Below are 14,817 nucleotides of genomic sequence, written 5' to 3' on the forward strand. Positions count from 1 at the left end.
CGTTTTTTAGGTCCGTTTTTATGGTATGTGTGGCCTGCGTGTGTATCCCGTATGCTAGCCGTATGTGCGTGTGGAATGTCCGTGTGTGCGTGAGTGAAATAACTGACATGTGTATGTGTTGTCCGTGTGAAATGTACGTGTGTGATGCAAAATGTCGTTACTACATGTCGGAAGACAGAGTAGCGGGATGAGAATGAACTCGGGTGAACTTCACCCGACTTCATAGTCATGCTGCGGCTCTGTCTGTGCCGTGTACTGATTAGCGGTCACCTGTGAAGGATTCACCGGTGACCGCTAATCCCCCGAGTGACTGAAGTGTCCCCCCCTCTCTCATACTCACCGGTCCCCGATCACCGGCGCTGCACGGCGTTCACACTGCTTCGGCGGCTTTTTCTAATTTGAAAAAGCCGGCCGCTCATTAAACAATCTCGTATTCCCTGCTTTCTCCCCCCACCGGTGCCTGTGATTGGTTGCAGTCACACACGCCCACCACGCTGAGTGACAGCTGTCTCACTGCACCCAATCACAGCAGCCGGTGGGCGTGTCTATACTGTGCAGTGAAAAAAATAAATAAATAATTAAAAAAACCGGCGTGCGGTCCTCCCCAATTTTAATACCAGCCAGACAAAGCCATACGGCTGAAGGCTGGTATTCTCAGGATGGGGAGCTCCACGTTATGGGGAGCCCCCCACCCTAACAATATCAGTCAGCAGCCGCCCAGAATTGCCGCATACATTATATGCGACAGTTCTGGGGCTGTACCCGGCTCTTCCCGATTTGCCCTGGTGCGTTGGCAAATCGGGGTAATAAGGAGTTATTGGCAGCCCATAGCTGCCAATAAGTCCTAGATTAATCATGTCAGGCGTCTATGAGACACCTTCCATGATTAATCTGTAAGTGACAGTAAAAAAAAACACACACACACGAAAAAAATCCTTTATTAGAAATAAAAAACACAAACAAATTCCCTCATTACCAATTTATTAACCCCGACAAACCCTCCATGTCCGGCGTAATCCACGGACCTCCAGCGTCGCTTCCAGCTCTGCTGCATGGAGGTGACAGGAGCAGCAGAAGACACCGCCGCTCCGGTCACCTCCACGCAGCTAATGAGATGAGTAGCGCGATCAGCTGTTGTCACTGAGGTTACCTGCATTAGCTGCGTGGAGGTGACCGGAGCGGCGGTGTCTTCTGCTGCTCCTGTCACCTCCATGCAGCAGAGCTGGACGCGACGCTGGAGGTCCGTGGATTACGCCGGACATGGAGGGTTTGTCGGGGTTAATAAATTGGTAATGAGGGAATTTGTTTGTGTTTTTTATTTCTAATAAAGGATTTTTTTCGGGGGTGTGTTTTTTTTTACTGTCACTTACAGATTAATCATGGAAGGTGTCTCATAGACGCCTGACATGATTAATCTAGGACTTATTGGCAGCTATGGGCTGCCAATAACTCCTTATTACCCCGATTGCCAACGCACCAGGGCAAATCGGGAAGAGCCGGGCACAGCCCCAGAACTGTCGCATATAATGTATGCGGCAATTCTGGGCGGCTGCTGACTGATATTGTTAGGGTGGGGGGTTCCCCATAACGTGGAGCTCCCCATCCTGAGAATACCAGCCTTCAGCCGTATGGCTTTATCTGGCTGGTATTAAAATGGGGGGGGACCGCACGCCGTCTTTTTAAATTATTTATTTATTTTTTTCACTGCACAGTATAGACACGCCCACCGGCTGCTGTGATTGGGTGCAGTGAGACAGCTGTCACTCAGCGTGGTGGGTGTGTGTGACTGCAACCAATCACAGGCGCCGGTGGGCGGGTAAAGCAGGGAATACAAGATTGATTAATGAGTGGCCGGCTTTTTCAAAATAGTAAAAACCGCCGAAGTTTTTATAACAGCAGTGCAGCGCCGCGCCGGAGATCGGGGAGCGGTAAGTATGAGAGAGAGGGGGGAACTGACCGACAGACTGTGAGAGAGGGACAGATAAGACAGAGAGACCGACCGACAGACATAGAGACCGACCGACGGGCTGAGGGAGAGAACGAAACAGAAAAAGAAAAAAGACCGACATCACATGAAAAAAGCACAAAACGTACAGGGAGCAAACAGAGATGCGTCCGTGTCACTCGGACGTGCGCACAGACCCATTGACTTCCATTGGGTCCGTGCTGCGTGTTGCGTGCAGAAAACGGACATGCTGGCGTGAGACACGGACCAAAAAACGCATCACGGAGACGGACTCACGGACATAACCAAAAACGCAATTGTAACCGCAGAGATATAGTAACATTGGTGCACGTTTGGCCGTGTCTCCAGTATACACGGAAACGGACCACACACGCACGTGTTTCACGGATGTGTGTTTCAAGCCTAACACAGATGAACCACTGATATTCACTTATAAATGTGCAAAAAAAGGGGAATTAAATAACATGCTCCACGCAAGAAAATCTCCCATAATGTATTGCACTATCCCAGAGAAGGTTATTGCACAGCCCCAGGAAACATGAACAGTGGTTTAATAAACCTCAGAATGACAATAAATAAATTAATATTGCACTCTCCCATCAATACAGCAAACATTCACAAACCAGTGCATATTATAGAGCTCATTTCAGATGTAACTTCCTTATGGACAGAAATTATAAAGATTATAGTTCACTTGCCCACATAAACAAAGATAAGAATGCCCAAAGGGGATATATAAATAAGAGGGTAGTGATGACACAATTCATAAAGAAATAATCCTGTCCAAAAAAGAAGTACTAAGTAGAAAAGTGCATAGAAAAAATACCAGCCAAAGATAAATGCATAAGGGAGAGCAGGATACACAAGCAGTCAATATAGAACAGATGCCTGACTGCCATATGTCATACTGGAAGCGGATGGAAAGGACAAACACCCTGACGGCCGTTTCGCCTAGGGCTTCTTCGTGAGGGTAACAAGGGGTGTGTATGCAGGGGTTTTTATAACACTCACACAGGCAGCGGCGTCGGCACTTGTGTCTGCGACCCCGCACCGGAAGCACATGCCTCGGCGTCCGAAGTCACTTCCACCCACTCTGAACACAGAGGGAAGCAAGCGCAGGACGCGTCGGCATGGTAACGGTCACATGAGTAGCAGGCAGAGCACGCACCGCCGGAAGGACAATGTGCAGCATGAATCGCTGCCCCACTCCGAGGGGAGAGACGCAGGGATGCAGGACACACAGTGTCTTGAATCAAATTAATACAAGCAGGGGATAAAGATAAGTCACATAGGAGGAGGACAAACAATAGTGAATAAGTGAAAATAGTATTAGATTATTACAAGGAATGGAGGCCCATATGATGAGTAATGGAGGCCGCCCATATGATGAGTAAGGGAGGCCGCCCGTATGATGAGTAATGGAGGCCGCCCGTATGATGAGTAATGGAGGCCGCCCGTATGATGATGAGAAATGGAGGCCGCCCGTATGATGAGAAATGGAGGCCGCCCGTATGATGAGAAATGGAGGCCGCCCGTATGATGAGTAACGGAGGCCGCCCGTATGATGAGTAATGGAGGCCGCCCGTATGATGAGTAATGGAGGCCGCCCGTATGATGAGTAATGGAGGCCGCCCGTATGATGAGTAATGGAGGCCGCCCGTATGATGAGTAATGGAGGCCACCCGTATGATGAGTAATGGAGGCCGCCCGTATGATGAGTAATGGAGGCCGCCCGTATGATGAGCAATGGAGGCCGCCCGTATGATGAGCAATGGAGGCCACCCGTATGATGAGTAATGGAGGCCGCCCGTATGATGAGTAATGGAGGCCGCCTGTATGATGAGCAATGGAGGCCGCCCGTATGATGAGCAATGGAGGCCACCCGTATGATGAGTAATGGAGGCCGCCCGTATGATGAGAGCTGGAAAAGACGTCTCAGAGAAGATCTCATTTATATGTATAAATACATGTGTGGTCAATATAAAGGACTGGCACATGACTTATTTCTTCCAAAGACAATACTAAGGACCAGGGGGCACTCACTGCGAGTGGAAGAAAAGCGATTCCGGCAGCTAAGTAGGAAAGGGTTCTTTACAGTTAGAGCAGTCAGACTGTGGAATGCCACCACAAGAGGTAGTAACGGCCATTATAACAGCTTTATATCAGGGCGGATGATTCCTCACTGCACACAACATTGTGGGTACAGATGATTTAGAGACAAAACGTATAATTTGTGGAGGAAGGTGAACGAGATGGAGATTATTCACCCTATGTAACTATGTATGATTTGTAAATGATTAATTGCCATTTTATTGCATGAAATAAGTATTTTATCACCGACCGACCAGCAGGAATTCTGCTCTCACAGACCTGTTATTTTTCCTTCTACTGTGCTCTCATAACCTGGATTAATAGCACCTGTGTGACCTAGTCAGCTGCATAAGGCTGCTTTCACACATTAGGTTTTTGCTGAGCGGCACAATATGGCGCTTTGCAGAAAAAAAACGCAACCTTTTTTTTTCCGCCGGTTGCATTTTTCCCACATAGACTTGCATTATCGCCGTATTGTGCCACATGGCCTTGCGTTGCGTCCGTTTTTTTCCGGCATATTTAGCCCATGCGGTGGCCAGATGGAACGTTGCCTGGCACGTTTTTTTGTGCGGCGAAAAAACCACATCGCGCCGGGTCCGGCACGATTTACAATGCAAGCCTATGGACGCCGGATGCGGTTTTTTGAACTGCACATGCTCAGTAACAAGCAGCATCCGTCAAAAAATGGACAGGCCGCATAGAAAAACTTATGCAACGGATCCGGGGTTTTTTTTCGCCGCATGTGCTGCATAGGTTTTTGAGCCGGATTGTGCCTGATGCAAAAAAAACTGATGTGTGAAAGCAGCCGAACAGACTCCTGTCCTCACTCCAACAGAATGCATGTCCTAAGGGGCGTACACACAGCTCTGGCAAAAATGCGGAGACCGCTGCACAATCATCAGCTTTTCCTCTTTCATATATATGTACACCCTTTACATATGTCACCTGTATACATCCTATATAAGTACGCCCCTTACATACAGTGTGTTATCTGTATACATCATATATATGTACACCCTTTACATATGTCACCTGTATACATCATATATATGTACGCCCCTTACATACAGTGTGTTATCTGTATACATCATATATATGTACACCCTTTACATATGTCACCTGTATACATCATATATATGTACGCCCCTTACATACAGTGTGTTATCTGTATACATCATATATATGTACACCCTTTACATATGTCACCTGTATACATCATATATATGTACGCCCCTTACATACAGTGTGTTATCTGTATACATCATATATATGTACACCCTTTACATATGTCACCTGTATACATCATATATATGTACGCCCCTTACATACAGTGTGTTATCTGTATACATCATATATATGTACACCCTTTACATATGTCACCTGTATACATCATATATATGTACGCCCCTTACATACAGTGTGTTATCTGTATACATCATATATATGTACACCCTTTACATATGTCACCTGTATACATCATATATATGTACGCCCCTTACATACAGTGTGTTAGCTGTATACATCATATATATGTACACCCTTTACATATGTCACCTGTATACATCATATATATGTACACCCCTTACATACAGTATGTTATCTGTATACATCATATATATGTACGCCCCTTACATACAGTATGTTATCTGTATACATCATATATGTACGCCCTTTACATATGTCACCTGTATACATCATATATATGTACACCCCTTACATACAGTATGTTATCTGTATACATCATATATATGTACGCCCCTTACATACAGTGTGTTATCTGTATACATCATATATATGTACGCCCCTTACATACAGTATGTTATCTGTATACATCCTATATATGTACGCCCCTTACATACAGTATGTTATCTGTATACATCCTATATATGTACGCCCCTTACATACAGTATGTTATCTGTATACATCATATATATATATGTACACCCTTTACATATGTCACCGGTATACATCCTATATATGTACGCCCCTTACATACAGTATATTATCTGTATACATCATATATATGTGTACGCCCTTTACATATGTCACCTGTATACATCATATATATGTACGCCACTTACATACAGTATGTTATCTGTATACATCATATATATGTACACCCTTTACATACAGTATGTTATCTGTATACATCCTATATATGTACGCCCCTTACATACAGTATGTTATCTGTATACATCCTATATATGTACGCCCCTTACATACAGTATGTTATCTGTATACATCCTATATAAGTACGCCCCTTACATAAAGTATGTTATCTGTATACATCATATATATGTACACCCTTTACATATGTCACCTGTATACATCCTATATATGTACGCCCCTTACATACAGTATGTTATCTGTATACATCCTATATATATATGTACACCCTTTACATACAGTATGTTATCTGTATACATCATATATATGTACACCCTTTACATATGTCACCTGTATACATCCTATATATGTACGCCCCTTACATACAGTATGTTATCTGTATACATCATATATATGTACACCCTTTACATATGTCACCTGTATACATCCTATATATGTACGCCCCTTACATACAGTATGTTATCTGTATACATCATATATATATGTACACCCTTTACATATGTCACCGGTATACATCCTATATATGTACACCCCTTACATACAGTATGTTATCTGTATACATCCTATATATGTACGCCCCTTACATACAGTATGTTATCTGTATACATCCTATATATGTACGCCCCTTACATACAGTATGTTATCTGTATACATCATATATATGTACACCCCTTACATACAGTATGTTATCTGTATACATCATATATATGTACGCCCCTTACATACAGTGTGTTATCTGTATACATCATATATATGTACGCCCCTTACATACAGTATGTTATCTGTATACATCCTATATATGTACGCCCCTTACATACAGTATGTTATCTGTATACATCATATATATGTACACCCTTTACATATATAGGATGTATACCGGTGACATATGTAAAGGGTGTACATATATATATGATGTATACAGATAACATACTGTATGTAAGGGGCGTACATATATAGGATGTATACAGATAACATACTGTATGTAAGGGGCGTACATATATAGGATGTATACAGGTGACATATGTAAAGGGTGTACATATATATGATGTATACAGATAAAGTATGTTATCTGTATACATCATATATATGTACACCCTTTACATATGTCACCTGTATACATCCTATATATGTACGCCCCTTACATACAGTATGTTATCTGTATACATCCTATATATGTACGCCCCTTACATAAAGTATGTTATGTAAGGGGCGTACTTATATAGGATGTATACCGGTGACATAAGTACGCCCCTTACATAAAGTATGTTATCTGTATACATCATATATATGTACACCCTTTACATATGTCACCTGTATACATCCTATATATTTTTTCAAAAAAATCCAGCACCGAATCCAGGAAATGTATTAAAAATTAATGACGTTTATTGAAACATATTAAAAGGTCCAAATAGGGTCCAGAGCAAAGAAACGGAGAAAGATTGCCAGCTGGTTTATCCTTGCACGTGTCTGGGAAGCATTGGTCTCCTTCATACCACAGGTGAGCGGATACATACACTTTCCTTACATCCTATATATGTACGCCCCTTACATACAGTATGCTATCTGTATACATCATATATATATATGTACACCCTTTACATATGTCACCGGTATACATCCTATATATGTACGCCCCTTACATACAGTATGTTATCTGTATACATCATATATATATATATATATATATATATATATATATATATATATATATATATATATATATATATATATATATATATGTACACCCTTTACATACAGTATGTTATCTGTATACATCATATATATGTACACCCTTTACATATGTCACCGGTATACATCCTATATATGTACGCCCCTTACATACAGTATGTTATCTGTATACATCCTATATAAGTACGCCCCTTACATACAGTATGTTATCTGTATACATCATATATATGTGTACGCCCTTTACATATGTCACCTGTATAAAAACATTCACAGCTCTGGCAAAAATTCAGAGACCGCTGCACAATGGTCAGTTTTTCTCTTTCTATTTTGAGTAAAGTGTAAATTGGTCGTTATTCTATAATCTACTGACGACGTGTCCAAATTTCCAAGAAATACATTTTGAATTTATTTTCTGAAAATGAGAAATGGTGAAAATAAACAATGCACGGCTTTCACCTCAAATAATGCAAAGAAAACAAGTTCCTCGTCATTTAGAATCAACAATACTAATAATGTTTTACCTCAGGAGGATTCAGAAATCAATATTTTATGGAATAACCATGATTTTTAATCCCAGCTTTCCTGCGTCTTGGCTGCTTTCCTCATGTCTGTCACACTGCTTTTGGGTGACCTTATGCCACTCCTGATGCAAACATGTAAGCAGCTCTTCTTTGTTTGATGGCTTGTAACTATCCATCTTCCTCTAGATTACATGCCAGAGGTTTTCAATGAGGTTCAGGTCTGGAGATTGAGCTGGCCATGACAGGGTTTTGATGTGGTGGGCCTTCGCAAAGATGTTTGTTGAATATTCTTACGTTACTTTTCAGCTTTGCCCAAAAACTGGTCGTCTAATGGTTAGACGGAGATCTGGCGATGCGACAAGTCACAGTGTTTTGCACCCACTGACATTTGGTGGAGGATTAGTGATGATCTGGGGATGCTTCAGCAAGGCTGGAATTGGGCAGATAAAACTTTGTGAAGGACGTATGAATCAAGCCACATACAAGGTTATCCTGGAAAAACAGTCGCTTCCTTCTGCTCAGGCAATGTTCCCAACTCTGAGGACTGTTTTTTCCAGCAGGACAATGCATCATGCCACACAGCTAGGTCAATCAATGTGTGGATGAAAGACCACCACATCAAAACCCTGTCATGGCCAGCGCAATCTCCAGACCTGAACCCCATTGAAAACCTCTGGAATGTAATCAAGTCACAAGCCATCAAACAAAGAACTGCTTACATTTTTGCACCAGGAGTGGCATAAGGTCACCCAAAAGCAGTGTGAAGACTGGAGGAAAGCAGCCAAGACGCATGAAAGCTGGGATTAATAATCATGGTTATTGCACAAAATATTGATTTCTGAATCTTCCTGACGTAAAACATTATTAGCATTGTTGTGTGTAAATGATTATGACCTTGTTTTCTTTGCATTATTTGAGGTGAAAGCCGTGCATTGTCTGTTATTTTCACCATTTCTCATTTCTAGAAAATAAATACAGAATGTATTGCTTGGAAATTCGGACACGTCGTCAGTGGATTATAGAATAAAGAACAATTTACATTTTACTCAGAAATAGAAAGAGAAAAATCAGAAAAACTGACCATTGTGCAGCGGACTCTGAATTTTTGCCATAGCTGTGTATGTTTTTATACAGGTAACATATGTAAAGGGCGTACACATATATATGATGTACACAGGTGACATATGTAAAGGGCGTACACATATATATGATGTATACAGGTGACATACAGTTAGGTCCAGAAATCTTTGGACAGTGACACAATTTTGGCGAGTTGGGCCCTGCATGCCACAACATTGGATTTGAAATGAAACCTCTACAACAGAATTCAAGTGCAGATTGTAACGTTTAATTTGAAGGTTTGAACAAAAATATCTGATAGAAATTGTAGGAATTGTCACATTTCTTTACAAACACTCCACATTTTAGGAGATCAAAAGTAATTGGACAAATAAACCAAACCCAAACAAAATATTTTTATTTTCAATATTTTGTTGCGAATCCTTTGGAGGCAATCACTGCCTTAAGTCTGGAACCCATGGACGTCACCAAACGCTGGGTTTCCTCCTTCTTAATGCTTTGCCAGGCCTTTACAGCCGCAGCTTTCAGGTCTTGCTTGTTTGTGGGTCTTTCCGTCTTAAGTCTGGATTTGAGCAAGTGAAATGCATGCTCAATTGGGTTAAGATCTGGTGATTGACTTGGCCATTGCAGAATGTTCCACTTTTTTGCACTCATGAACTCCTGGGTAGCTTTGGCTGTATGCTTGGGGTCATTGTCCATCTGTACTATGAAGCGCCGTCCGATCAACTTTGCGGCATTTGGCTGAATCTGGGCTGAAAGTATATCCCGGTACACTTCAGAATTCATCCGGCTACTCTTGTCTGCTGTTATGTCATCAATAAACACAAGTGACCCAGTGCCATTGAAAGCCATGCATGCCCATGCCATCACGTTGCCTCCACCATGTTTTACAGAGGATGTGGTGTGCCTTGGATCATGTGCCGTTCCCTTTCTTCTCCAAACTTTTTTCTTCCCATCATTCTGGTACAGGTTGATCTTTGTCTCATCTGTCCATAGAATACTTTTCCAGAACGGAGCTGGCTTCATGAGGTGTTTTTCAGCAAATGTAACTCTGGCCTGTCTATTTTTGGAATTGATGAATGGTTTGCATCTAGATGTGAACCCTTTGTATTTACTTTCATGGAGTCTTCTCTTTACTATTGACTTAGAGACAGATACACCTACTTCACTGAGAGTGTTCTGGACTTCAGTTGATGTTGTGAACGGGTTCTTCTTCACCAAAGAAAGTATGCGGCGATCATCCACCACTGTTGTCATCCGTGGACGCCCAGGCCTTTTTGAGTTCCCAAGCTCACCAGTCAATTCCTTTTTTCTCAGAATGTACCCGACTGTTGATTTTGCTACTCCAAGCATGTCTGCTATCTCTCTGATGGATTTTTTCTTTTTTTCAGCCTCAGGATGTTCTGCTTCACCTCAATTAAGAGTTCCTTAGACCGCATGTTGTCTGGTCACAGCAACAGCTTCCAAATGCAAAACCACACACCTGTAATCAACCCCAGACCTTTTAACTACTTCATTGATTACAGGTTAACGAGGGAGACGCCTTCAGAGTTAATTGCAGCCCTTAGAGTCCCTTGTCCAATTACTTTTGGTCCCTTGAAAAAGAGGAGGCTATGCATTACAGAGCTATGATTCCTAAACCCTTTCTCCGATTTGGATGTGAAAACTCTCATATTGCAGCTGGGAGTGTGCACTTTCAGCCCATATTATATATAGAATTGTATTTCTGAACATGTTTTTGTAAACAGCTAAAATAACAAAACTTGTGTCACTGTCCAAATATTTCTGGACCTAACTGTATGTAAAGGGTGTACATATATATGATGTACACAGGTGACATATGTAAAGGGTGTACATATATATGATGTACACAGGTGACATATGTAAAGGGTGTACATATATATGATGTACACAGGTGACATATGTAAAGGGTGTACATATATATGATGTACACAGGTGACATATGTAAAGGGTGTACATATATATGATGTACACAGGTGACATATGTAAAGGGTGTACATATATATATATATTAGCTGTACTATCCGGCTTCGCCCGGGTTAATAACTGTTGTTAACAAAATAGAATGTATTAACAAAAATGTATTCTGCACACAAAAACCAGAAAACAAATAGATAGCAATGTAATTATTAAACTGTTGCCTATATTAACCAAACAGAGCTCAGATTAATTAACTGTAGCAAAATAGAAGCTAAGCTGTGATTGGTTGCTATTGGCAGCCTGATAAATCTCCAGGCAACAGAAAGCCCTCCCCCCTGACAGTATATATTAGCTCACACATACACATATAGACAGGTCATGTGACTGACAGCTGCCGTATTTCCTATGTGGTACATTTTTTGTTCTTGTAGTTTGGCTGCTTATTAATCAGATTATTATTTTTGAAGGATAATACCAGACTTGTGTGTGTTTAGGGCGATTATGTGGTGAGGTTGGTGTATGTGTGGTGAGATGTGTGCTGAGGGTGTGTGTTCAAGCACGTGGTAGTGTGTGGCGCATTGTGTGTGTGTGTTCATATCCCCGAGTGTGGTGAGTATCCCATGTCGGGGCCCCACCTTAGCAACTGTACGGTATATACTCTTTGGCGCCATCGCTCTCATTCTTTAAGTCCCCCTTGTTCACATCTGGAGCTGTCAATTTGCCCCCAACACTTTTCGTTTCACTTTTTCCCCATTATGTAGATAGGGGCAAAATTGATTGGTAAATTGGAACACGCGGGGTTAAAATTTCGCCTCACAACATAGCACCCGGCGCTGCCCGGGATAGTAACTGTCTCTCTGTTTCTCTCCCATTCTCTGTCTGTCTCCCCCTCTGTATATATCTCTCTCTTTGTCTGACTGTCTCTTTCCCTGTCTGTCACTTTCCCTGTCTGTCACTTTCCCTGTCTGTCACTTTCCCTGTCTGTCACTTTCCCTGTCTGTCACTTTCCCTGTCTGTCACTTTCCCTGTCTGTCACTTTCCCGGTCTATACAAATCCAAGTGAAGAGGGGGTTAATGCCACGCATCAGCCAAAATGAAGATGTAGCACGTTGATGTTATAAACGTATTCTTTTATTCCATTGGTCTACGCGTTTCGAGGATATACCTCTTCTTCAGGACCAGTGCATCAACATAGTATTGGGGCTGCAGCAGACGCCATCATCCTATGCTCTATCAGTGGTTGTGACTATCACAACCTTTTCAGGTGAGTGTATTTTTCCTGATCTACCTCACTGATCTGTTGGTATTACACTATCAGCGCGCCTTATTTTTCAGTTTCTACTTTCCCTGTCTGTCACTTTCCCTGTCTGTCACTTTCCCTGTCAGTCTGTATCTTTGTCTGTGTCTGTCTCTTACCTTGTCCATGTCTGTCTCTTTCCCTGTCTGTGTCTGTCTCTTTCCCTGGCTGCATTGTGACACGCCAACATTCCATATAAGGGCATGGCTGCGCATTCTTCTGAAGTTTTGGCTGCACTGTGGCTCCGAGCTCCATTTGCTTTAATGGAGGCAGGTTTTTTGGCAAATAACTGTAAAGAGCGGGGTTAAAATTTCCCCTCGAAACATAGCCTATGACGCTCTCGGGGTCCAGAAGTGTGAGTGTGCAAACTTTTGTGGCTGTAGCTGCGAAAGTGCGGATGCCAATCCTGGACATACACATACACACACATTCAGCTTTATATACAGTGCCTACAAGTAGTATTCAACCCCCTGCAGATTTAGCAGGTTTACACATTCGGAAGAACTTGGCATTGTGACATTTGGACTGTAGATCAGCCTGGAAGTGTGAAATGCAGCAAAAAAAAGAATGTTATTTCTTTTTTATTTTTTTTTAAATTGTGAAAAGTTTATTCAGAGGGTCATTTATTATTCAACCCCTCAATCCACCAGAATTCTGTTTGGTTCCCCTAAAGTATTAAGAAGTATTTCAGGCACAAAGAACAATGAGCTTCACATGTTTGGATTAATTATCTCTTTTTCCAGCCTTTTCTGACTAATTAAGACCCTCCCCAAACTTGTGAACAGCACTCATACTTGGTCAACATGGGAAAGACAAAGGAGCATTCCAAGGCCATCAGAGACAAGATCGTGGAGGGTCACAAGGCTGGCAAGGGGTACAAAACCCTTTCCAAGGAGTTGGGCCTACCTGTCTCCACTGTTGGGAGCATCATCCGGAAGTGGAAGGCTTATGGAACTACTGTTAGCCTTCAACGGCCTGGACAGCCTTTGAAAGTTTCCACCCGTGCCGAGGCCAGGCTTGTCCGAAGAGTCAAGGCTAACCCAAGGACAACAAGGAAGGAGCTCCGGGAAGATCTCATGGCAGTGGGGACATTGGTTTCAGTCAATACCGTAAGTAACGTACTCCACCGCAATGGTCTCCGTTCCAGACGAGCCCGTAAGGTACCTTTACTTTCAAAGCGTCATGTCAAGGCTCGTCTACAGTTTGCTCATGATCACTTGGAGGACTCTGAGACAGACTGGTTCAACGTTCTCTGGTCTGATGAGACCAAGATCGAGATCTTTGGTGCCAACCACACACGTGACGATTGGAGACTGGATGGCACTGCATACGACCCCAAGAATACCATCCCTACAGTCAAGCATGGTGGTGGCAGCATCATGCTGTGGGGCTGTTTCTCAGCCAAGGGGCCTGGCCATCTGGTCCGCATACATGGGAAGATGGATAGCACGGCCTACCTGGAGATTTTGGACAAGAACCTCTGCTCCTCCATCAAGGATCTTAAGATGGGTCGTCATTTCATCTTCCAACAAGACAACGACCCAAAGCACACAGCCAAGAAAACCAAGGCCTGCTTCAAGAGGGAAAAAATCAAGGTGTTGCAGTGGCCTAGTCAGTCTCCTGACCTTAACCCAATTGAAAACTTGTGGAAGGAGCTCAAGATTAAAGTCCACATGAGACACACAAAGAACCTAGATAACTTGGAGAAGATCTGCATGGAGGAGTGGGCCAAGATAACTCCGGAGACCTGTGCCGGCCTGATCAGGTCTTATAAAAGACGATTATTAGCTGTAATTGCAAACAAGGGTTATTCCACAAAATATTAAACCTAGGGGTTGAATAATAATTGACCCACACTTTTATGTTGAAAATGTATTAAAATTTAACTGAGCAACATAACTTGTTGGTTTGTAAGATTTATGCATCTGTTAATAAATCCTGCTCTTGTTTGAAGTTTGCATCTTATCAAACCTGCTAAATCTGCAGGGGGTTGAATACTACTTGTAGGCACTGTACTAGACACAGATAACACACTGTATGTAAGGGGCGTACATATATATGAAGTATACAGATAACATACTGTATGTAAGGGTCGTACATAT

At 42.4% G+C, this 14,817-nt stretch overlaps 1 protein-coding gene across 2 annotated transcripts in view; it reads right to left on the reverse strand.

Annotated features, from left to right (window-relative positions):
* LOC142258203 (farnesyl pyrophosphate synthase-like) overlaps positions 1-14,817 on the reverse strand; it is a 56,081-nt gene that overhangs the window by 24,309 nt on the left and 16,955 nt on the right. Inside the window, exon 1 of one of the 2 annotated variants that reach the window (XM_075330708.1) lies at positions 2,978-3,039. The exons of the other annotated variant lie outside the window; for it this stretch is intronic. Within the exon in view, the coding sequence (XP_075186823.1) occupies positions 2,978-3,028 (51 nt within the window). The 5' untranslated portion in view covers positions 3,029-3,039. Of the gene's footprint in view, positions 1-2,977; positions 3,040-14,817 lie in introns of those variants that run through there. 2 annotated transcript variants of the gene reach the window in all.

This window comes from Anomaloglossus baeobatrachus, chromosome 12, assembly GCF_048569485.1.
Source record: "Anomaloglossus baeobatrachus isolate aAnoBae1 chromosome 12, aAnoBae1.hap1, whole genome shotgun sequence".
NCBI lineage: Eukaryota > Metazoa > Chordata > Amphibia > Anura > Aromobatidae > Anomaloglossus > Anomaloglossus baeobatrachus.